Genomic DNA, 27382 nt, shown 5'->3' on the forward strand with positions numbered 1-27382 from the left:
GAGCCTCTATTTATAAATGAAATATGTATAAGACAAATATTAACATCTTAATATCTAATGACGAACCAATCTGAACATAAACTGCAAAAACAGCCTTTCACCTCGCCTTTCAGGGCTTTTACACTTCCATCGAGTGTGTGTGTTGTTTTTTTTAGATTTAGCGCTGATGTGGCAGGCATGCTGCATTTTGTAAAACCTTTTTCTAAATCCTCTTTCGCTTCAAGGCCTTCTAGATTATGAGGCGGGATGATCATACAAGACATTTGGCACGTCTTCCTACCAAAACATACTTAAGCTGCGTTTTCTGACTGCCCCACCCCCCCACCCCACCCCACCCCCCCTTAACCCTGAGCAAACCCCATTTCTATCTACACACATACATGCCGGTGTCAGCGTCAAGTGATTCAATGGAGATTTCGTTCAGTCATAATTCCTGTTTTGATATTCTCAATCTAATCACCTTAGGACTGAAGCTGATCTGCTTACATGTGTAATCCTGTAGCCTCTCAATTGCTAACATGTCATTCCATCTGCAATCATAAGCCAGGCCATAGTGCTAATTCCACGCCGTACGTTTTGCCACACCAAAGGGACGGTAACAAAAGCCCCGAGTGGACCGTGCAACTTCTTGGAAACGTTTATTTCAATTAATGCACTTCGTATTTTGAGTGAGTGGAAAGTAAGAAAATGGCAAATGTTTTGGAATCTCCTGCTTCCCCACTTATTGTGTTTAAAACTGGTTTATTTTTGTTATTTTCATCAGGATTTGCTGGTCCAATGGTCAGAAGCAAGGACTGTTATCATCATCATCATCATCATCATCATTAAAACGTGACAGTAGATCTGGAAGAAAATAAGCATAAAACCATATTGAGTTATTTTCTTAAAGATTGCCTTTCATTCGAGGCATTCTGCAGTCCCGTATGTGCAGCAGCTTTTTAGATTATCTTCAGCAGCTGAAGGATGAAGGGTATTAATGACTTTGATGAAAGACACATTTTGCATGATTTTCATATGAAAATAACAAAATCCTCGATAGAAGAATGTTACATGTCTATATTGGACAGCAGAGAAGACATATATTGAAATACAATCATACCTACTTTACCACGTTACAATACGTAGATGTAGATATCTTTTGGGATTTTTTAACCATATTATGATGATATATAGATATAGTTTTTAATGGTGTCTTTACCTGGTTTTCAAGCATCATGGAAGTGCTTTTAAAACAGCCACACTCTTTATTTCTGAAACATTTTTCTTATTTATTTCTGAAGCACACTGTGACAATCAGTCTGCAGAGCTTTAAACCTGCTCACCTTTACTTTATGAAAAAAGTTACATCATTGTCATGAGAACTAACTGCTGTTGTGAGCAGGTACTATTTTTAGAAGTCTCCTCGGTGGTGCATTCAAGGACACTTTGATTCCCAATGAAAAAATAAAAAAATCTGAAAAAACAAAAACATCTGTATTCACAAGTCACACTGTTGCTAAATCAAATCCCAAAGAAAAACAGAGAGTGAACACTACGCTGTTTTGTCAAGTATGTTTTTAAATGAGAGTAAATAACTTTTAGGAATTTTTTATTGTTGGTGCAGGAGGTTGAAATAGGACTTTCAGTTATTCTCATAAATGGTTCTTTCAATCATACAAACTATTTATTTTTGGAATTAGTTTCTATGACTTATATTTTTGTTTAGGGAATGATTATTATATTACTGTTTTTCTCCAAAGCAGCTTATTATTAATTGATGATATTTGGGTCTGTCTGTGTCAATTGCATTTTCAAATGATCCTCAGCTGTATTTGAATCTAGTCTGACTACACTCAGGCCTCTTTCAAATCACGTCTCTCTTATTTAAAATAAATGAATGTACAGAGTTGGATGGCTGGCTGAAATCTGTGGACCGACTGTACTCCCAGAGAAATGTAATGCATGGCTACTCCTGGTATGTGTAGTGCATAAAAACAGTGGAGACATTGGAGACATTGCAGTCACCTCAGAAGATGGCTGGGGCTACCAAGTAGACTCAATAGCACCAAACTCTAAACCCTGGGTTATGCTCCACACATGGGGTAAGGCTTAGACACCAGCCTGTCCATTCTGCCCAAAGCAAAGAACCCTTGAGCACATCCTAAGCTGCTGCACCAAGGCACTGGGAGAGGGGCGGTACAGATGGAGACATTACCAGGTCTTGAAGACCATCAGAGAAGCCATCTAGGCTGGAATTGAGTGGGCCAAGAGGCCTCTCAAACCAATCCATCACCTTTCTCAGAGCCGGGGAACAGCCAGGACCTTCTGTGAGAACAACAGCAGGGATACTGGCCTTTGCAAGGGACTGGCAACTGATGGTGGACCTTGACAGGCAACTCAAGTTCCAACAGCATATTGAAACCACCACCTGAAGACCTGACATGGTTTTTGTGTCCATAGCAGGACCGTCTAGAAGAGGCATTTGGGAGGAAGCCCACCATGTATGATGGTCTTGAGCATATGGCTTGCCAATTGAAGTTGGGTGAAGGGGCTTTGCGGCCCGATGTCTATCCAGAACCCATAGCTTGCTGAGTACTGAGGGAGAGAGAAGGAGAAGAGCCATCTGCAGTAACACTAATGCAGCAGAGAGAGCCTCAAGGTAGCTGTGGCTCAAGAAAATAGAGTAATGGGGGCAGAGTAGCCAGTGTGCTATCTGGACACAAGCCTTGGCCTGATCAGCCTAAGCTGGGTTGCCTAGAGGAGGGTGTATGATGTTTTTTTATTCTATTAATATTGTGTTTTTGGGCATTTTTGTCTTTATTTGAAGTAGCTGGCATAGAGGCCGACAGGAAACAGGGAGAGAGAGAGAGAGGGGAATGACATCAACAAAAGTCCCTTTCCGGAGTTGAACAGGGGACATTGCAATTATGTGGCATGCGCAGTAACTACTCGGCTACCAAAGTGGTCCGAGGAGTGTATGATGTCGAAAGACCCAAAACACATGATTTCAGGAAGGTGATGTCAAGCTTGCACACGTTTTTACTCACGCAACCCTTTAGGAAATCAGGCCCATACTGTACTAAGTGCCAACTCTGATTCTAAGTCGCTCCTAACTGCATCCTGTAACGCAAAATATGCAAGTGAGGAAATGTGACTCATATATCTAGCATGGCAGTGATAACCATTATGAGGTCAGAATACCAATTACCTAATCTGAGTGGTGGCATATGTGACAGTGATAAAATGTTAATACTAACTGTGCTCCATGGAGGCTTTGGCACGGAACTAACTGTTACAGTGTTACTGTGTTAAATACTGCAGAGTACAGTGTGTTATTGACACGCAGAAGCCTTATATTAGATGAAAATGACTGTGAACTTTTAGTGATAGAGTTGGAATGGATATGGTATTTCTAATAGCCTGGGAACAGCTGTTTGGTTGGGTGTCTACAGACCCACATGTCTATCAACTGTTTCTGTTACTGTAATAGCTACAGGCTTTCTGTTCCACCACAGGTCACATGAATAAATGTGTATCTACTATGAAAGTAATAACCTTGATATAACATGAGCTCTTTATACTCTATTTGATGTGCTTTTATTGTTCAGTAAACCATTTATCTGATTTGTGTCTGTTGATGCACAATGAATGATTGGCATACAGTAAAGATGGTGGTATTCCTTTTTGCCATGTAATGATAGGGTTTTGGAATACTCATACCAAGCTGAGGTGTGAGTAGCTGCGACCAATGAAGCCTTGTTGGCACGGTGTGTGTTTTTCCACAGCACAGCATGCTGATGATGTGTTAGAGGTGTGCTGGTTCACAACAAACCACAGTAAGAGCCTGCTGTCTGCCGCTATTCATCCAACAGCTCATTGTGGCCAGGCTATTGAATTTGTCCATATCTTGTTTGTAATTAAGAATATCATCACTAACAAAGTTCTATTAACTCATTAACAAACACATAGCATGTCCTATATCAGAGGTCACTAATAGGTGGACCGCAGTCCCGATCTGGACCCAGACCTGTAACTGATGAAATATTGAGGGTTTTTGTCCGTCCGAGTGTTTCTATTTTAACAGGCGCAGCTTCTCCAGCTATTACGGTAAAAGTGGAGCAGCTCTCAGAAACTCACAGACCACTGTGCATAGCCAATCTTCTCATGTGATGCTAATCAGTCAATCAAATCTGTGCATTCAGACATGGAGAGACTTGACTGTCAGTGAGATACACACGGAGAAAAGAGGAGAGACGTTTTGTTATAAAGTTATTAGATGTGAGAATACGTTTATGGTTTAAGTTTAAAAGTAAAAAGGGATTTATTTTTAATTTTTTTAGAACTAAGCTCTTTATTTAACAGGCACAATCAAAAACTTTCTGTAATGCACTTTATTTTAAAATGCCATCTTTATTTGATATAAGAAAAGAAAATGTATTTAGCTTATTCTTTTTTGATTCTTAATATATTTATTTTATTATTTATTTGAATCCCACAAGTAGAGTGTAAATACTAATAAATTAATTCTACTGTATTTATGTGACAGTCTACAATCTAGCCACTAGACACAGATGCTGATGGAACTACAATGCTACTTCAAGCTACTGTAAAATAGCACATACATTATGATGTTCTGGACCTTTACTTTTCAGAAATTGGACCTCAGTGAATTTTAATTGAATACCCCTGACCTATATGATGGAAAACATCAAATGGCAGCTGTAGGAAATATTGGATTTGCAGCAGTAACTTAACAATGCTTTGATACAGCTGAAATCAGAAACAGTAAAATAAGTAAAATATTAACAGCAATATAGGATTCGATAAGGAAAAATGTGTCCCTAAATTGTCATGAAAAGAAGATTTTAACACTGAAAAAAAAAAGTGGGCCTAGTATTTGACTACTACTAATACTTATGTTTATGTCATGTTTAGGCTAGTTCACAGTTTTAACACACCAATCTTACAATCATAAATCACCTCTTCTTCCAGTCATCATCAGACCATGACAGCTGTCAGTAAATGACCTCATGTTTGAAAGAATAGCTGTATAACTTTTTATGGATTGATCATTTTCTTGATGCAGCATTTTGTCTGGCTTGTTTGGACACTCCCTTCAGCACAGTGTGAGTTAATCCTATATGGGATAAGCAGTGGCCATTGGTCACGCGTTAATCTGTTTTTAGACCATGACAAGGAGGGGGCACAATGACATCTTTACTCCCTTTTCCTAAAAGACCTAAACCTCTGTTTGTGTATTTGCAAGTGCAAAGCAAATCATAAGATGGGAGGAAAAGATAATGAGAGAAGAGGTATGGAGATACAGAGAGAGAAAGTCAGAGGAGAAGAAAGAAAGCTACATTAACAGAGAGAAAGAGAAGAGAGAGAGAGAGAGAGAGAGAGAGAGACAGAGAGAGAGAGAGAGAGAGAGAGAGAGAGAGAGAGAGAGAGAGAGAGAGAGAGAGAGAGAGAGAGAGAGAGAGAGAGAGAGAGAGAGGAGAGAAGGAGGAGTGCTGTTGTGCAGCATGCAGGCACTGCAGAGTTCTGCAGCAGAAAACAGGGATGGCAAGCTGGAGGATGAGCTGAAGGTATTTTGGGGGCAGCAGTTGAAGGCTAACCCCGAGAGATATGAACCTTGCTTCTTTGGCATCACCTCATGCACTGTGAGGGAGAGTGAGGAAAACATCGGGAGTCAAAATTATCTCAGAAGAAGAAACTAGGATAGTGCCCACTGGACTGTGAGACGCTGCAGTGATCCTCTTCATCCATACATACAGTGATCCTCTTTATCCATACATACAGTGATCCTCTTCATCCATACATACAGTGATCCTCTTTATCCATACATACAGTGATCCTCTTCATCCATACATACAGTGATCCTCTTTATCCATACATACAGTGATCCTCTTCATCCATACATACAGTGATCCTCTTTATCCATACATACAGTGATCCTCTTCATCCATACATAGTGATCCTCTTCATCCATACATAGTGATCTTCTTCATCCATACATACAGTGATCCTCTTTATCCATACATACAGTGATCCTCTTCATCCATACATAGTGATCCTCTTCATCCATACATACAGTGATCCTCTTCATCCATACATACAGTGATCCTCTTTATCCATACATACAGTGATCCTCTTCATCCATACATACTGTACAGTGATCCTCTTCATCCATACATACAGTGATCCTCTTTATCCATACATATGGTGATCCTCTTCATCCATACATACAGTGATCCTCTTCATCCATACATACTGTACAGTGATCCTCTTCATCCATACATACAGTGATCATCTTCATCCATACATACAGTGATCTTCTTCATCCATACATACTGTACAGTGATCCTCTTCATCCATACATACTGTACAGTGATCCTCTTCATCCATACATACAGTGATCCTCTTCATCCATACATACAGTGATCCTCTTCATCCATACATACAGTGATCCTCTTCATCCATACATACTGTACAGTGATCCTCTTCATCCATACATACAGTGATCCTCTTCATCCATACATACTGTACAGTGATCCTCTTCATCCATACATACAGTGATCATCTTCATCCATACATACAGTGATCTTCTTCATCCATACATACTGTACAGTGATCCTCTTCATCCATACATACAGTGATCCTCTTCATCCATACATACAGTGATCCTCTTCATCCATACATACAGTGATCCTCTTCATCCATACATACAGTGATCCTCTTTATCTATACATACCCTCTTCATCCATACATACAGTGATCCTCTTCATCCATACTGTACATACAGTGATCCTCTTCATCCATACATACAGTGATCCTCTTCATCCATACATACATTGATCCTCTTCATCCATACATACAGTGACCCTCTTCATCCATGCATACAGTGATCCTCTTCATCCATACATACAGTGATCCTCTTTATCCATACATATAGTGATCCTCTTCATCCATACATACAGTGATCCTCTTCATCCATACATACAGTGATCCTCTTCATCCATACATACAGTGATCCTCTTCATCCATACCTACAGTGACCCTCTCTATCCATACATACAGTGATCCTCTTCATCCATACCTACAGTGACCCTCTCTATCCATACATACAGTGATCCTCTTCATCCATACATACAGTGATCCTCTTCATCCATACATACAGTGATCCTCTTCATCCATACATACAGTGATCCTCTTCATCCATACATACAGTGATCCTCTTTATCCATACATACAGTGATCCTCTTCATCCATACATACAGTGATCCTCTTTATCCATACATACAGTGATCCTCTTCATCCATACATACAGTGATCCTCTTCATCCATACATACTGTACAGTGATCCTCTTCATCCATACATACAGTGATCATCTTCATCCATACATACAGTGATCTTCTTCATCCATACATACTGTACAGTGATCCTCTTCATCCATACATACTGTACAGTGATCCTCTTCATCCATACATACAGTGATCCTCTTCATCCATACATACAGTGATCCTCTTCATCCATACATACAGTGATCCTCTTTATCCATACATACAGTGATCCTCTTCATCCATACATACAGTGATCCTCTTTATCCATACATACAGTGATCCTCTTCATCCATACATAGTGATCCTCTTCATCCATACATAGTGATCCTCTTCATCCATACATACAGTGATCCTCTTTATCCATACATACAGTGATCCTCTTCATCCATACATAGTGATCCTCTTCATCCATACATACAGTGATCCTCTTCATCCATACATACAGTGATCCTCTTTATCCATACATACAGTGATCCTCTTCATCCATACATACTGTACAGTGATCCTCTTCATCCATACATACAGTGATCCTCTTTATCCATACATATGGTGATCCTCTTCATCCATACATACAGTGATCCTCTTCATCCATACATACTGTACAGTGATCCTCTTCATCCATACATACAGTGATCATCTTCATCCATACATACAGTGATCTTCTTCATCCATACATACTGTACAGTGATCCTCTTCATCCATACATACTGTACAGTGATCCTCTTCATCCATACATACAGTGATCCTCTTCATCCATACATACAGTGATCCTCTTCATCCATACATACAGTGATCCTCTTCATCCATACATACTGTACAGTGATCCTCTTCATCCATACATACAGTGATCCTCTTCATCCATACATACTGTACAGTGATCCTCTTCATCCATACATACAGTGATCATCTTCATCCATACATACAGTGATCTTCTTCATCCATACATACTGTACAGTGATCCTCTTCATCCATACATACAGTGATCCTCTTCATCCATACATACAGTGATCCTCTTCATCCATACATACAGTGATCCTCTTCATCCATACATACAGTGATCCTCTTTATCTATACATACCCTCTTCATCCATACATACAGTGATCCTCTTCATCCATACTGTACATACAGTGATCCTCTTCATCCATACATACAGTGATCCTCTTCATCCATACATACATTGATCCTCTTCATCCATACATACAGTGACCCTCTTCATCCATGCATACAGTGATCCTCTTCATCCATACATACAGTGATCCTCTTTATCCATACATATAGTGATCCTCTTCATCCATACATACAGTGATCCTCTTCATCCATACATACAGTGATCCTCTTTATCCATACATACAGTGATCCTCTTCATCCATACATACAGTGATCCTCTTCATCCATACATACTGTACAGTGATCCTCTTCATCCATACATACAGTGATCATCTTCATCCATACATACAGTGATCTTCTTCATCCATACATACTGTACAGTGATCCTCTTCATCCATACATACTGTACAGTGATCCTCTTCATCTATACATACAGTGATCCTCTTCATCCATACATACAGTGATCCTCTTCATCCATACATACAGTGATCCTCTTTATCAATACATATATTTTCCAACTGATAAGCACTGAAAACAGCTTATATGTTCATCTCAACTTTAAAGTCTACAAATCTGATATATGAAATGGTGAATAACAGCAAGAACTTCCAAATCCAGAACGTAGAAGTATGCTTTTCTCATGCAATAGCTGGCCTGATATTCTTTTCAGGCGAAAGCCTAGCACAATAATTACATCATTCTTACAAACAGATCTTCCCTTCCTGCTCATCAGTTCCTTGCTCGCACTCCATCTGGAAGGAGTTCCAGGGCGATGTAAGTTCACAAGAAAGAAGCAGAGGTGTCAATTTATGGAGGAAAAGCAGGAGCGTGATATAGCACTCTCACCCACATTCTATATGCGTCTCACCTGGAATCTATATGCATCACTTACTTCAACAATGCCAGCAGAGCTGACAGCTAAAGTGCTTGGAGTAATCACCGCCAACCACTGATGTTTGACAATGATAGGGAGAGCTGGATGGCAAATGGGGGACTATAAATAGAAGCAGTGTTGGAGCTTCATCCAGTATCAGTATGTAGCAGGGCCCTGAACCTTAAAGATCCTGTCATGCAATTCCATAAATATTAGCCATGATTATTGAATAACCTACTTATATTTTCAACATACTCCTAATATCAATTCCCAGGTGATTAGAAGCCACCAAGAGGGTAGCTTTACCATTGAAGAACCAGTGCTGTATGGTATTAACTGGTTCACTGTGTTTACATATCTACAGCCTGCCAGCAATGTATTATTCACCATATGACAGACTCAGATGTGAGGTTGTGAGAATGTGAAACTTGGGTGCATTCATGTAGATGAGAGCACACAGATTCATGTTAAAACCCCATAAAAGGTCAAAGAAGGTCTATATCACACGGGCTTCACCAACTAATGCTCTCAAAGCTTGACCATTCATCTTCCCCTACTGTACCTGTGGGCAGAAAACTGTTTGTACACATTCAGTCAACCATGGAGGACCTGGGTCTGTATGTATCAAACTGCTGGGAGGGAAACTGTGGAATTCAGTGAAAGACAAAAAGAAAAAAAAAGGAAAGCTACTAATGATGAATTGTACGGTACAGGTGATTAATCATGTGATCACTGGAGAGTTATCCTCAAAGGTTCTAATTGAAGTTTGTTCCAAATGGTTAAAAATCACAAAAAAATGCTTGAAAAATGTTTTATTCTTAACTTTTACTTCTAAATAGGCCTGCAATTCATTATTTTTTTCATTATCAATGTAATGTTTAGTAAATGAATTACCAGAAAATAATATAAAATGCCTGTTAAATTTCACCCAATTCAAACAGACCAAAACACCCCAAATCCACAAAGATAGTCAGTTTACTATCATATATTTTGTGACTATTCTATATGACAATGATTATTTATTATGTCAATGACAATTAGGATGCTGCTATATGGAATGCTGCTGAACTAAGTTTTGTTGTATTGTTTTATCAGTGCAATGACAATAAAGTATATATTCTATTATATTCTATATATGACAAAAGAAACGCACAAAAATATTTTGGAAGTGTTTGGCATTTTACTAGCAAACTGTTACCCTGTCTCTCTCAGAAAGTATGTTCATATACAACTAAACATAATGAGAAAAAAAGGCAGACCCCGACCTTCTCCCTGACACTTCAGAACAATATATAAATGTAGCACTCCATTCATTCTAAAAACCATTACCAGTTAATATAATACAGGCAGTAATTAAGTTTGTCAAAGCAACATAATTGGAAATGCAGTTTAGTTATATATATGTATATGAATGTAGTTTCTAGGAGACAGGGTTGGCTAAAAGATTAAAATAATGAATGAATTATAAATAGTTGTTGATTGATTTTGCTGCTTTACTTCTAGTGTTCCTTAAAGCGCTCTCAAGTGTAATTCTTAGAAGGTTGATGTATACAGGCTCTGGTCCAAACATTAAATAGCTGGCTCTAGTACATGCTCCAGTAACATTACTTCTACAGACACAGATGACATCATGTGATTGTGTTTCACCACCAATCTTATTACAGTACATGTGCCACAGTGCAGCCCACATCATCACTGCCCTCAAAAGATTGAATGGGTCCGGATCTGCCTTCCAGGCAGAGAGCCTGGTGAGAGTATTCTCCTGTGGAGCTGCATGTGGATGACATCAGCAATCAAAGCGGCAGGGGACTCCCCAGAGCCACGGTCCCCCTGCTGTGTGTTTCTCTCGCAAAGGATTAAGGAAGGCACACGGGTTAGTGGTGACAACTCATCTCCTGTATTCCACTGAGCAGGTCTCCTTGGCTTCTGCTACCTGGCATTTTTGGTAAGTGAAGCAGGACATCAGGATTGGACTCAAGGCAGCTGCTGTCATATCACCTATTGCTCTTCCACTAAGAGGCTTCAAATTTGATGATGGAGGAGGAATCGGAGAGAGCTTTTGGATTGCATCGTATGTTGCTGCTGCGCATTAAAGGCTGGCCCTCCATCACTGTTACACAGGCAGGATGGTGTGTGTGTCCTCCATTGCCTGACTGAGTGGTCACTATCCAACTATCCTATTGGGATGCGGTGGAGTACATATAAGTATACACGCTAGGGCTGTAATCAACCAAAGAAAATCTTTCAGAAAAAATTTCGACTAAAAATCGACTGGTCGGGGGAAGTCTCATTTGCGGGCGTCATGGAGACGCTATCAATATTCTTCAATCTGTCTCCACTGGGTTGGGCTAATCCAAAAAAAGAAAACAAGAGGGGTGTTCTGAAGACACACTGTTACCTGTGAAACAGGGGTGCTCTGAAAACACCCCCATTAGCAATTAGTGCTTTCCACCTGATGAAATTAACATGGCAAAAAATCAACCAATCAGAATTTTGGTCGAGCCAGAACGTATCGACCAATAAATCGACTAGTCGACTGGGAGATTACAGCCCTAATACACGCAAATCTTCAAACCACTGCTTACGTCCCAATCTGCTATGTATGAGGTACAGTAGATTTCATTTTTCATGTCAAAAGTTTGTTGTCAGATTGAAATCCCCCCCATTTGGCTATTACCTACACTTTAACATCTTGCTTTATCTTGCTTTCCTTTTTTAAATCTTCTGTAAAAAACTGAAACACTGGACACTCAGCCACAAACTTGATACATGTACTTAATTTAACACCTATATCATCATCAATAAAAGCAACCTTGTGGTAGGATCATAATGCAAACCCGGGCTGATGATAATAGGTCTGCTTCCACTGCAGGAACTTCAGGGTGATTCTGCAGGGTCGTGGGAGTCTGCAGGAACCACCCCTGAAGGACAATTTCCCCAAACTTTTTACGGGGGGCAAAATGAGTCCCTGCCTTGGGGTATGTACTTCGTTCGGCCCCGAAAAATTCCTGGGTGGGGCTTGAGGTTGACTCGGTGCTGATTGGGTATACCCAATGTGGGATGTGACAACGTCAACAAAAGGCTCCAAAATAAGCGCCGTAAGACGTCTTCTCCTCTCGTTCGTAGCTTCCACCACCATGTACACGAACACAGCGAACGCAGAAACCATCTCAGCTCCTTCCATGTTGAACTCCTCGTTGTTGTTTTTAGCTTTTGGTGCGCTCACGTGAGTTGTTATGCTTTTGGTGCGTCGCCTGGGTGACGTCACGGTCAAAACTGTTTTAGGTCCTACTGACAGGATGTTCCTGTAAAGTTCCCGCCTACTAAATGGAACTTGTCAAGTACATCTTTGTCTATTGTAATGCCAGTGGTACTTTGTTATTTGTTGATTCCACGTGGCCAAAAGTACTGTATAGATGTATATTTTGGAATATGTCTACATATACATTTTCACAGGCTTTTCACTATTTCAGCAATAGAAAATACTGACTGTGGTTGACATTTAGTTTCTGACATCCCTAAATGACAAACTGACTCCACTCTCATTTTAACCCCAGCTGAGTCAATAATAACATCATTCTTTTTTTGGCATTTCTCTGACCAAAGCTGACCTCAATGTTTTGGTTGAATTAGAAAACCAGTCAGCTGTGTCAGCTGTTACTGTACAACACCCTCAGACTGTCACTGACTACTACTGTCGATAAAAGCGCCGCAGCTCGTGTCTGATGTGGCAACAAGACAGTTAAAAGGCAGCGGCGGAGCGACAGACATGAAGACAGAAAGAGAAAAAGAGGCAGAGGACAGAGCCCGAGGCCTTCAGTCACTCGAGGAAGAAGAGAAGAGAAGCAAGGCGAAGTCAAACAGAACGAGAGCAACACTGATGAAACTGAGCTAATGTGCCGTGACCATGAGAGGAGATGGGACGAGAGGGGAGGGAGGATACAGGACAGTATCTGGTGTGTCTGTTACCACAGCAACTAGCATCATCTTATGCTGTCTGATTAAGTGAATTGATGAATGTTTGAGCTACCAAGTGAAGGCGGGAATATGCTTAGTTTCTGTGTTTACATCTGTGTGGATTACATATTTTATACTGGTTCCCAGATACATGTCTAATAATATAGCATGTAGGTATTCTAGTTATTCTGATGTCATAATGACAGAGCAACAATCAGTGTCATGGTTTTTTTGGAGCTCCTACTATGGGGGTTGCACATTTGACCTTGTGGTTACTGGTCAGTATCTCAACCCAACTGACCACTCACGATATGACGAATGATGATACCACTACCAATCCAAGTACCCTTAAAGTGATACTGATACTAACTGAGTACTTCATTCTATACTCATCATGTGAATAGAAGCCACCACTTCTCTGTATCTAAATGATCTGATTATTACACAAATGCATTTTGAAAGTCTTCAAACTGAGCCAATCACGTCGCATTAAATTGGATAACACTTGTGTTGATTGGCTGTGAGCAAGTCCATACAAATAGACATATTTTCTAGCTCTGGGCGCAAAAAGGATGGATTGCAGGTATCATTTGATGGGAGACAAATCGATACTACTTGGTATCATTTTATTTCGGTCGATACCTTTAAATGTACTGAGTACTGATACCCAGCCCTAAAAAATGTACTGAAACAATACATTGATCAACAGAATATTAACCATGAACAGTTTTAACAATCCGTCAGTCATTTTGGTGAAGCAATCAATGCAAAACATTTGCTGGTTTCAGCTTTTTGAAATGTGTTATACAATTAAACTTGCCTTGCCCTCTCGTATGTGATTTACTGCTTTTATGGTGTTTAATTAGTCTTAAAACTCATGTACATAAAAACCAGGCGCGTGCACGTGATACGAACGCACAGAACAGAATCCAAAAGTGGAAAAGCATCCTGTGCGTGCACAAATGAGGCTGTGACGAACACAAGCTCAACCCTCCCTATGCACTTGCAATGGAATAGACAGTGGCTGATGTCGCTCCTTTGATTGGTCGAGGAGTTGCCTGAGCTAGAAGTATTTAAGCTGTAAGCAGGATAGAGGAAGTCAAACCAGCCAAAGTTTCAATAGGTTATGATTACAATAGTGCACTAACAAGTATTAAATACATGCTGTCAGATCGAGGCACAAGATAGTACTTGACAAAGCTCAAACAATGCTTATAATTAAGAGGCTAGGAATAAAATTAAGCTTGTGAATTGCTGCACATAATGGTGTGGATGGAAATGAGTTGGATAAGCAAAAAGAGAAATGAGTATGGTTGTAAAATACAGCACGGCTGAAGCTATATTACAGCACTAAAATCCAATCAGAAATGAAAAGAAAAATGAGGAAATAAGGGCTGATACTGCGAAGAAATGAGAGGAAGCAATAGAAATAGAAAAGAGGAGGATGTTATATCAATGATGAGGTTTGGTCACACCGGTCTGAATAGTATATTTAACATCATGAATAAGCATGCTATGGGTAGATGTGAACATTGCAGACTACAAGAAACAGTGCAGCATATTTTTATACTGTCCTAGATATCAACAAGAGAATAAGACACTTAAAATTACACTTCAAAGGAGTCACATGACACTAGGTATTAGAGAAATGATGCAGAGGAGTTCAGGTGATGTAGGGTACAGGGCTATTTTCAGATTTTGAGAAAACACAGGAATTCATTAGAGAATTTAATGGAACAGTAAAATAATCTTTATGATCCACACTCCAATCCAGAAGGTGGCGTAATGTACCTAAAAGCTGTTTGCCAACCGCCATAAAACAATAAATGACATCAGCCCAGCCACTGTCTATTTCATCCAAAGTCTCAAAAGTCAACTTGACAAGGGAGCGAGTATTGAACCGTTGCGAGTGGGAGGGTCGAAAAAATTGTAGTTTTATAGCATAAGAATGAATTAATAAACTGGATAAACAGATTAGATAATACATTAAAATAATAATTATGGTTATTGGTTGCAGCCCTACCTGTAAGTACTATAATCAGTGGTGAAAATAAATACAGTGCAGCTGCTGGGGACCATTGTCTCTGAAAATGATGCAGACAGTGTCTTTATGTCACTAGGTCCAGTCTACTTAAGATGTAGTGCAACCAAAGCAGCTTCAAATATGTATATTAAACGAATAACTCATCTAACATTGTTATTATTACGTTTTGTGAATAATACAATAGGTGAGTAGGCTATTTTGGCATATTTCTATTCACTTCTGTGGTTAAATGTTTTGATTGGTGATTTGATTCAAGTCTGCTACATGCGAGTCATTTACTAGAGCTAATATCACAGTATTTTTATAGTGCTGTTGATACTCCAGTCCCATGGAGAAATTGCAACAGTAGTCAATACAATTTTTATAAAATTCCCATAATTTTACATTATTTCTAGTCAATTAAAATGTAGGTTAATAACAGTCTTTATTACTGAATTTACTACATTGTAAATGGCTTGATCTTTCATTGGGAATATAGACTACAATCCTATAACCTAACATACTGCAAAAACAGTTTTAAAATAAACCAAACATCAAGCAGCTTGTATTTAGATAGAGACTCTCCTGCTGAGATGGTACACATCTGAACACCTATGTAAAAGGAATGGCAAAGGTTTCTTGACCCCTTTTCTTAACCCTTTTTTTTGTTAAACTTGACAAGCCCTGGCTTTGATTTCCATGCAAATATATACTGTATATATATATGTGTATCTTTTTCTTGCAATTGTTACTCTTAGTTTACACAAGTTTTTTCTGTTGTTGCTATGGTTTTTCCTGATACAAAATGTAAGAGCAATATGTGTATACTACTTTGTCAATAAGATGTTGATCATAAAAAAGTAATGCATATAATTAAATCAAAGAGTACGGTGTAGACCTGCTCTATGTGAAAAGTACCTACACTTAACTTTTGTTGCGATTAGGTGCTATATAAATAAAGATTGATTGATTGATATAAAGAAAATACAACATTTTACAGCTTCAAACTGGCTTATGTACATTCTGATGCTCCTTACCGTTGACGGTCAGATGCACCCAGCTGCCGTTGTGGAAGGTGTCATACTGCTGCTCCAGCATCAGCACCTTACACTCATACCAGCCCTGGTCGTCTGAACGCACATTGTCTATCCGCAGGGAGGACTTGCCGTGCAGACTGGCCCGGCCTGACAAGAAAGAGAGAGAGAGACGGAGATGAGGAGCCAGCAGGAGGGGGCACGGAGAGGTGAGAAGGACGGGTGTATTGAATATAATGAAGGAAGGAGCAGATGAGGGGTGAATGAACAAAAAAAAAGTGGAACGCCAGATGAATGTTAAAGAGGAAATCAACCTTTAAAGAGTTCAGATATAAATATGCAGGGATCACAGGGCACACTGCGGCGTGTCAGTGTCTCCATGTGACATCACAGTTTCTAAACAGAGTCGCTGCAGCACTGTTAACATTAAAGCAGGATTCCGAATGCAGCTAAAATCTGTCACTTAAGCCTCAGTGAGGCTGAAATGTCCTCATCTCCATGTGTGTGGCAGTCTATTTTGGAGATGCACTGAGGCAAGGACAGGTCATTACTTCCTGTGAGGAGTGGGAAGTGGCCAGCATGACAACAGAGGAGCCTCGGGGGTTAGTCTCAATCCGTCATAACAGATATCGGCTTTCGACTTGCACAGAGTCAGGAGGAGCTGCGTTTTACTTTTACAGATCAAAAGCTGAAGGGGAGGGTGGGGTGGCGGTGTGTGTGGGGGGGGGGGATTGATGATGTTGCTCCGGGCAATCTGGAAACTGGATCATAACAGATGGCGACTGGCAATAAGGGCTAAACAAAGGGCTTTCAGGGAGCGCACGCCAAGCTCGAAAAACGTCAGCGTTATCAAAGCCTGGCTATCCCTCATTAATCCCCCCCCCCCCAATCCTTCGGCAATTTGTGGGTATTCCTGACTAATTTTCTGTTTGGCTTCCTCAATCCTCTCTGCAGCGTGACACGCCAGGTAAATATATCTGCTGCACCGACGGCTGACTCTGTGACTTGAGGTAGACAGACAAAATTTGTTTTCTAGCCTGAGTGTGAGTAAGTGTGTGTGGTTAAACTATTAATATATCAGGATATATTTGTCTCCTCTCTTGTCTGAATGGAAGGAGCTCAGAGAGACTTTGTTACTTATTGAGTGTGAACTATGTCTTTACTCTACTGTATACAGTATCTATGAATCCTTGATTCTGCTGCCGTATCTCTTTATCACACTAAAAGTGTGTCCAAACTGTTTAATGGAAGTCTTTTTTTTTGCACTTGATGTCTTCAAGCATAAAAGTTATTGAACAAGAAATCATGCAAGAATGTGCCTCTAAATTCAGGCTAACTTCTGTGACTCACTCCCTGTATGAAAGCATAGCAGTGCTTCATGTTCACATTCACACCTCTCCTTGCTCAATGTGATCTTAGAATTTCTCTTTTTTTATGTAAATTTGTGATTTGTTTAACAAAAAGTATAGTGCAGCAAAGTGCATTTAAAACTTGACTGAAGACACTGAAAACCTGTTGCTGTTGTTCGTTTTTGTAGAATAATTTAAAATATGAGCGTAATGTCAAGCAACCATCTGTAGTTGTTTATTTCAACTTCAACAAATGCGTAGGTAAGTCACACTGTCATCTGTGTAGAAATTGCCATTGTTCTCAAATTCTGTAGGGAAAGGCAGGAGTAAAAGCTATGGTAAAAGGATAATATTTTGTCAAAACTTTTCAGTGGCTGCTTATAACTGCTGTAGCTGTTTTTACTACCCTCTTTCATCTTTATAAATGTGTTGGGGAACCAGCATAAGGAAGGTGATTGGGTTGGGGGTCCCACAGATAGGCAAATTGATCATCAACAAGGAGTAGGAGCAGCCGGTGCGGCTACAAACCGCAATCAAATTTCAAGAGCATGCACGGGATCTGTGCACCATCTGTAAGTACATAATTGCAGAGTGTTGGGGGGTGCACACACGTGTGTTTGCTGAGCCCTGTGTGAGACGCATGCAACACTCCTAACAGTGTCTACACAGCCTGCATAGCAAAAGCAGCATGATATCAGAGCAGCAGCAGCAGCTTCAGTTCTCCATCTTCATCTACAAATGATGTGTTCAGGCGCAGTGTTGAGTGTCTGTACTACAGGATGCTGTTTGTGTCTGTTCAGAGCACATAATCTGTTCATATTCAAATAATATATTTGTGTTTGTTGACATCCCAAGCCTGAAGGAACGTTCAATCTGTACAAAGTGCAGGAGAGCATGAATCATCATGAAACACATTTTTTCTCTTTTGTGTACAATTTTCTGCACTTCTCCCTGTGCAGAATTACCCATCACAGGTCCTAATGCATGAGCCTTTCAGTCAAATACATTTTGCTGGGTTACAGCACTTGTACTCAACTACATTATATCTATGTATAAAACAGAGATTCATCCTGCCAATTAAACAGATGGCAAACTGTCATGTTGAGTAATTCAAATTCAATTCTAAAGTCAAATTCAGTCTGAACTGTTATTTTCAGAGGCACCTGTCAAGAAATATTTCTGTTTAGTTGTATCTAATTAATCTGCTGCATGATTTAGGGGATCGTCAGTGAAAATTGAGGAGCTTTTAATGAGTGCTTCAAATTAAACAGAAACAAGGCAAATAGGCAATACTGTAAGATACTGCATGTACTGTCTACTGGAGCTGGACACATTGTCACACCTCTGACAGACAGAGAATGTCAAGCTGCTGTTATTTTGGAGTGTATAACAAGTTTTGCTCTTGTTATCAGTCACTTATCATTTGCCTGACAGCCTATGCTTAAGAAAAACACTGTTGCTTCTGAGAAGTTTTGAGGTAAGCATAGGTTAGAAAAAAAGGTGATGAGTTATAATGGTTGATATGTTATTTGTATGCTTAACACATTTATTTTTGGTAGTGTAGATACAGCAGGCTGCCCAAAATTGTATTTCTAGCCAATACATTTCATTAAAAAACAAAACCAACAATGTTTTAATCTGTGTTTCAATGTTTTCAGGCTACACTTGTTCCAATTGAACATGTAATACTGAAAAACAGCTTGTAAGTAAATAAATAAATAACTTCCTAAATCAGATTAATACAAATTTGGTTAACAACAACTCAACTAACTGCTAATGAGAGGATTTCTATTATGTGGGTATTAGTACACAAGTATAGAAATAAACACCTCTCTAAATGAAAATGATCTCCAAACATCCCATTGGCTTTGTTATAATTAAGTAAAGTGAAATATTGGATTTTTCTCATGTGTTCAATATCTTCATTTGTTTGTCGCGCAGTGTAGCAACCCGACTACTGTATGGCAGCAATTTACAAGGATCTCCACTGTAACACATGTAGTCCATTTATCAGAGAATAAAGCTGTCATACAAATGGTTTAAGTATGGCTGAACAGAGTATATTCTCATCAAAACTGTCTTTGTGCCAGCCTTTTAGATTTGAAGCATGAATGATGTCATCACCATGCAATCCAGGCCCTGACAGATTATCTTCTGAAACTATAGCAAACAAGGGCAAGTCTCAATGGAGTCTTATTCACAGCTATGCTACTTGTAGTCTGTCTTTATTTGAGGAAAATTAAACCATGCACAGAAATTCATCGACTGTTTCTTGATAGAATTGGCCAATTAGGTCCGTTCTTTCTGTTATACCCTATAGAGAAGTGATAGTATGTCTGTATTTAGTTATTTAGGCCTGCAGAGGAATCTCCCTGTTAAAGCTTTACACACAATGGCCTGGTTCTTTCTCAAGGACTAATTAAAGCTCTGGGGAGAGAGGCCAGCGGTCCTTTGTAACCTCTGATTGTACATTACAAGTCATGACCACCAAGAGAAATCTGGTCACAAGTTTACAATAAAGTGATGCTGTAAATATGAGCAGAGGCATCTTCTTATACAATGGTTAATACTTCTATGTAAATTCTATATATACACAGAGGGATATTTCTGTCTGGACCAAAGACTCATAGACATTTCCATCCCTAGAGCCTTGTAGCTCGCATGGCTGAAAATAGTGGAAATAAGAAATAAGCTACAACTACAGCATATATCACAGAGCTGTCACTACAGTACAGACTAACCAGGATCTTTAGTTAAATGACACTCAGGAAGCTTTGGTTGAGCAAATAGAGCTGTAATGAAAAGTTAGTGTTCCACAAAAACTTTTGGAAATTGCAAATGTTCCTGGTCCGAGCTGGTGCTGGTAATGTAAACCCTTTAAAAGGTAATGGTGCACTGCATGATACAGATAGCTATATGCCACCACCACCACCATCTGTCAGTGTGTTCCCTGCATAGTGATCATAGTGGTTTGCAGAGTACACAAAAGAATGCAAGTGTGAGCTTGAAATGGTCTTAAAAACAAGTCCCACCAATCCAGATGTTCCATGATGTGGGCTTGTCTGGAACATGCACACCATTTGGTGTTCAAACAGGTTCAGTCCAACACTTCTGCTATCATAAATATGACATATAAAACTTTGAAGTAGAGTTTAGTAGATTCCAACAGTAATTAATCATTTCAAACAGCAGACAGTTATTTCTTGATATTAGGGAACATGGACCTATCCAAACTAAGATAACAAGATATGTGAGAAGTCTGTGTATATGTGACTAGTATTCATTTAAAAAATTGCGATACCAGTACCAATCCAAGTACCCTTGAAGTGATAATGATACCAATTGGGTACTGCATTCCATACCCATCATGTGAATAGCGTTTAGGTGGCACCTTGGCTACAGCGCGCTAACTCAAATTCACCACAACTTAACCATCACAGATGAGTTGTAGCTGCTGTGGCAGTGGGCCAATCTCATATTCCATTAAACTGAAGAACGTTTGCGTTGATTGGCTGTGAGCAAGTTCATACAAATAGTCATATTTTCTAGCTCTGGGTACAAAAAGGATTGATTGCAGGTATCGCTGACGGGAGACGTTTTGATACTACTTGGTATCAATTTATTTCGGTCGATACCTTAAAAGTATCAAGTACCACTACCCAGCCCTAACAGAGACTGAAGTGAGATCATTTCTGATGGAGATATGCAGCAAGAAATATGTTCCAAAATGATTCACTTAAAATATGACTGCATGCTCCAAGTAATCAATCATGAGAGATGGAACTTTTGATAAATTCTTCCTAAAGTCACACTTGAAAACTTTGTGGGTGATGAATCACGAGTCACAACTACTGAAACGTGATGTTGCAGCTGACCTCAGGATCAGGTAACATCTTTATCCGCACATTAAGTTTTGAACACCACGAGAATGTTTCACTGTTCTCTCCTCTGTACCGGTATGTGACAAACTTGACATACTCGGCCAATTCTGAAGACAAAGAAAGAAAAAGTAAAGATGCTTCTGATTCACGATCTAAAAAATTCAAAAAGACAAGTTTGGAACCTGCTATGAAATGACTGACATGTCTCTTAATATATGGATTAACAATTTACAAAACATTTCAATCCCTTAAACTGTTTAAGGCTTATTCTATTTATCATCAGACACACATTTGAATTTAAATCAGTTACTTCTGTAATTCTGTTACTGTGTTATATTCCAAACATTTATCTAGAATGAAGGAAAGACTTTTCCAGAAACTTAACTTCATAGTTTTTGGTATGTGGTGAACATGTCCCTGATCGACCAGGTAACATGAACACAGCTGTTATCTCAGCTGCCTTCCAGCAAACACCAGTTCAATCTGTGGAAAGCATCCACACCTCACCATGAAGACTAATATTTAACAGTATTACATCTTATAACCCTGCATATATCCAACATGTGTATATATAAGCTGGAATATATCCAACTGTCCAGTCCGAAGTGCGTCCACACACTGTTATGAGTGAAAAGAACAGCATCCCTGCAGCAGTGGAGGCAGCAGTCAGCAGGACTTTGTTCATTGAAGTAATTATGACACAAGTCCAGCAGTTCCTCCAGTCGTGTTGTGTTCAGTGAGTCTCGCCCCGCTGCTCCTCTCTTCTATCGGCTTCCTGCAGCGAGCACATGGCAGTCTGTCACAGAGCTGCACTCCTCATGATTGGCGTTAACTGTGATAACATAAGAGGACTCGCCCCCGGTCCGCGTTTCCAACTTGACATAAGGTTGCTTCTGGTGCTGCGAGTTTGACTTGTTACTGCGGCGACGGCGCTCTGAGAAGACGACGCTAATGATGTACTGAACTTTGCCTCTCGTATTCCCCTTTAATATTTAACTGTCTTTTATGAGCGTGAATCTTGCGGTGGGTTTGATTCTATTTGTTTTATGCGCTCAACAAACCCACAAGATTTAAATCCGAGCCCAAAAATATTCTGCGTTACTCTGACAGAAGGAGGGTAAAGGCACATTTATTAGCTTCGGGAAACGTCTTCTGGGGAAATTCATTTTAAAATGTCACTGGCTCGAAGATCCTCCCTGATGATAGGGCACATTCAACAATGTAATCTGGGACCTCTTCCTGCCGTTTCTGTCTTTTTTTCCCCCCCCTCCATTTCCAGATTCATCTTCAATTTCTCCTGCTCTCCATTTATGCCCATCCCTTCCTCTCAACACGTTCTCATGGTAATTGTTCTTTTGTGGTCGGCCTATTTTGCTATCACAGATGTTTTTTTTCCATCTTCCTCTCTATAAAAAATGAGACAACGGCTTGTTTGAGACCGAGGGCAGAGGAGTATCTTGGAAACAATGCCCCTGTGGTTGGCGCAACTTATTAACCCTTGACATCATCTGAATCTAAAGAGGGCACAATGTAAGTCTCTATGTATCTCTGCAGCTTTGACCCTAACTAGTGACTTCCATTCATAATGTAAAGTTGTGGTCTCGCTTCAGCCGGATACAGACCGTCACCAACTTTCCACTAACCTTCAGATCTTTCAGTGCTGCTCTGTTCTGTTCTGTCTAAAGTCTGACTAGATTTTTGGAGCCGATGACCATACCGATATTAGAGAGTTGAAGAATTCTGAAAGATATATTGATATAGATCATCTTATATACACAGAACACACACATAAACAAACTTTTTTTTCCAAACACTTGTCGCAAATATATGTGACAATATATGTGCTATATTGGGGTGGCTGTGGCTCAGGCTACTAATTGTCCATTAATCAGAGGATCAGTGGTTCGATTACCGGCTCCTCCAGTCCACATGTTAATATGTCCTTGGGCATGATACTTAACCCCAAATTGCTCTCTGGAAATGTAATAATTATAAATAACTCTAAATAAAATAATACAATAAAAAAACATATGTACTTATACAATAAACTAACTAAACTAATGATCTTATGAAGTTCGTATCATGTAGAATAATGTCATTTTTGAACTGTGTAGTACAGACCTTATGTTTTGGGAGGGGTAGGGTATATTGGTGATGTATCCTCTGTGATATGTTCACTTTGTGAAGGTTGGTCATGTGACCTGAATGTATTTATATCACACCTGTGTGTGCTTTTGTAATTTTGCTGAGCGAACCTGAGGAAGCTGCAGGTGAAACGTGTTGTTCGCTCATAATAAAGTCACAGTAAAGTCAGTTCAGTGTGCGGTGGTTCATTTTCCCTTTTCACTATACATAACCCATATACCAGTCAGGCTCTAGTTCTGTCGTCTGGATCGAGTCAGTGTTGTGGTAGCTACTTTGAAACTGTAGCTAGTGAAGCTACAAGCTACTTTTCATTTGAGGTAGATAAGCTACAGCAACACTACACTTTTATTTAAAGCAGCAGCTACACCACAAGATACTCTGAAAAAGACTTAATTATGGACTAGTTTAACATAGTGTAAAGGCAAGTATGCTCAAAAGGAACTAGTTTGTACAACAGGTTTTCTGACCACAGAGGGGATTTCAGACCCTGGTCCACCATCCAAAAAACACTTCTGTTGGAGTACACTGACTGTTTCAGTCTTATCTAGTGAATGGATCTGTAAAAATCATGCCACATTTCAGGAGAAAATGTCCCTGCCAAACTTTCAGGCATTTTATATCAAGGTTTTAACTTCAGCTTAATAGTTATTTTTCATTCATTCAGGGAAGATTCACCCAGTAGTCCTGCTCACATTGCCACAGTTACACACACCTTTATGTGTGGAAGTTGCCCAGTACAAACACAGTCTGACCTCTGGGTCACTGGTGCAGTTGGTGGGTTAAGGTCCAAACTCAAATGTTACTTTTTCCAGATTAATTCTGCCAGGGGTGAAACCACGGACAAGCCAACTTATCTAACCTTTAAACCACGTGAACATGCATCTCCAATGTGGAAAGTGGACAAATAAGGTGTAAAAGTAGATTGTATCTACATTAGTAGATCGGCTAATGTTTCAGATGCATTTAATAAACTTTTCATATATTATGCTTCTCATCTCACTTTCAGGCTCTAGGTTCATGCTGTGAACATTAATGAGGCTAACTGATTTTGATTAAGATAGATATTGGTCTCAGTTTCAATGGAACCTCGACCCTACGTGAGTCTAAATCACTGACACACAAATTTAGAAACAATTTGTGGAAGCATATTCACATATTTAATATGATGTAAGAGGCATTCCAGCAAACTACATCAAGATAAGAACATGTTGTCCTCCGTTTCAAAGCCTCACTAACAGTGTGACTGCTCCTGTCTTCAGAGAATGATGCTGCTCTTTTTGCCATGCTCAGGATTCTGTAACAGTAACCAAACTCAGCAGTCCTACCTATCAGGTATTTGTACCCAGTGATCTAATCAATGAAGACAAAGTGTGTGAGGATGCAGACAGATTATACAAAGCTTCTGTATTTTATTTACCACAATCTTCTAGTCTAGACTATTTGTCTTTCCTCAGCAGCAGGCAGGTGGGATAAGAGAGGTGTTAAGGACACTTTAAAAGGAACCCTTTTCTCCTGTATCTGATGCAGACAGCAGCCAATCAATCAGCTGGTTTTCAAACAGATGTGGAGATTAGTGCTGTATCTGCCATGTTAATAGCAAGTGTTTCTGCTTTTCATCTTCTTTTTTGCAGTTGTTGTTTTTTCTGCTATTTAAAGGGATTACGAAATATTACTTTTAAATCCCTGAGGGGACAGGCCACGAGTTATATTTCTGAGCTTTTTATTTCCTCAGTTCTCCCCCGTTCTCCTCATTGTTCCAAGATATCAAATCTTTATTACCTTTTTAGTGCTAGTAGCTGATTTGAGGGAGTTAAAGCAACTTTAACTAACTGTCGGGTAAGTAAGAAGGTAAGTAAGAGTCCAAAACAAACTCCTCACTATGGATGTATGAAAGGAAAACCCCTCCTCACCACTGCTTCCTAAAACTACACCCTCCAAACTGTAGATGCTTGGATATAACAAATGGGAGCTAACTGAAAACAGATTACCACTGCAGCATTTCCTCAGCAATATGTCAAGTGGCAGCGTTTACAGTTTAGTCAATTATGTTCAACAGTTTTAGAATTTATGATGTTTTGGGAGTCGTTTGTCATATCTGTTGAGGTGAGGTCCCTTCTATGGGACGGAGAGGAGCAGGAAGACAGCGAGGCGGAGGAAGGAGAGGAAGAGGATGCCACATCAGCATCTAGATTCAGTCTTTTGGCTTCTTTTAATGCTCTCCATCAAACACTAAATGTTTCTCCTTGTTTTAGCACTTTCTCTGTCCCACTGCAAAGGAACGCTGTCTTTTCAGTTTAACTGGTGCTTGTTTCAGATTCAGTCTGGCTGGTAGTGGCTGAAAGATCATCCATCACTGGCTGAATTGTATGCCTGGACACTGCTTGGATCTCACCACTGTATAGCCTCCACTAGCTAGCGTGCAGTTGGAGTTACAGACCGTACTTTGACATCACAGCACAGAGGGTAGGAATAACCCTCAGAAGAGCTCTGAGTATACTGCTCAGTGATACCACCTCATATCACATTTATCAAAATTATTAAATTATTCAAAATTAGCCAATGTCTAAAATCTGAATATTAAATCAATGAATATTTTGAAGAGAAAGCTAAAAACTTACCTCTTCACTTTAGCCTTTTATTAGCTTTCCTGACAGTCATCTCCACACTGATACACTACACAACTTCTTTTAAAATGTTGTATTTTATTTGACTATATATTGTATGTATTCTACTTTTTATCTACTTTCACTATGTACTATTTTTACTTCATTTTATTATTTTAAAACCATTGCTATTATTATTTTCCATCTTATATTACTTTCTTTTTAGAAAATGTTTCTGATTTTTATATATTTACTTTTATTTTATAGTACTACTAATATGGTTTGTATTATCTTTTTTGCACTTATATGTACACTTGTAAATACAGAGTGGGATTGGCACATCATGTGACAGTCAGGTGACCTGGGTCTTTGTGTATTTAAGATGGCCACTATACATTCTGCCTGTAGTCTGAAGAAGAGCAGAAGGCTCATGTCACATGTGATATCCCGTTCAATTATACCTGCATTGGGAGGCTATTTCTGCTGTTACCAACTTATATTACATTAATGTTTCTATTTTTTTTTGTTCTTTTTTAACATTGCTCTATGTTCCTTTAAGGCCCTTTTAATATGAAGCACTTGGTGTATGTAGTTTCTTTTGTTGTAAAGCCCTTTGAGCTGCATTTCTTGTGTGAAAGGTGCTATACAAATAAAGTTATTATTATTATTACTATTTTTAATTAAGGCACCTTTCATTATTTTCCAGTATCCATTTAAGTGGATAACTCCCAGTTTGTGTAATGCTAACAGCACCAATCTGTTAAAGCTTACATGGGTCAAAGCATGAGATCAAACTAAATATCTGTCATGAAAATGCAGTTTAGATTATCCAAAACGCAGAGGCTACTCTGACAGAATGACAGAACGTGTGTGAAGAAAGTCTTATAAAAAACACGCATCAGACGAGGGGATCATACCCGAAATTTCACAATCAGGAAGAAAGGAAAACCATAAGCAGACAGGGAGAGAAATCCCTATCAACTCTACGGCAAACTTCATCTTGAGCACACAACACATAAATAACGTGAGGTGGTGGCTGGAGAGAGCTGCTGCCCTCAAATTAAATGTCATCTCATTAAAGCTGT

The 27382-nt window shown here is 39.4% G+C and overlaps 1 protein-coding gene across 1 annotated transcript in view; it reads right to left on the reverse strand.

Annotated features, from left to right (window-relative positions):
- The window catches only part of LOC133994224 (protein turtle homolog B-like), a 141806-nt gene that overhangs the window by 74042 nt on the left and 40382 nt on the right, over positions 1 to 27382 (reverse strand). The window contains exon 3 of the mRNA XM_062433448.1: positions 16323 to 16469. Within this exon, the coding sequence (XP_062289432.1) occupies positions 16323 to 16469 (147 nt within the window). The remainder of the gene's footprint in view (positions 1 to 16322; positions 16470 to 27382) is intronic.

The sequence above is a fragment of the Scomber scombrus genome, chromosome 14 (assembly GCF_963691925.1).
Source record: "Scomber scombrus chromosome 14, fScoSco1.1, whole genome shotgun sequence".
Classification (NCBI taxonomy): domain Eukaryota; kingdom Metazoa; phylum Chordata; class Actinopteri; order Scombriformes; family Scombridae; genus Scomber; species Scomber scombrus.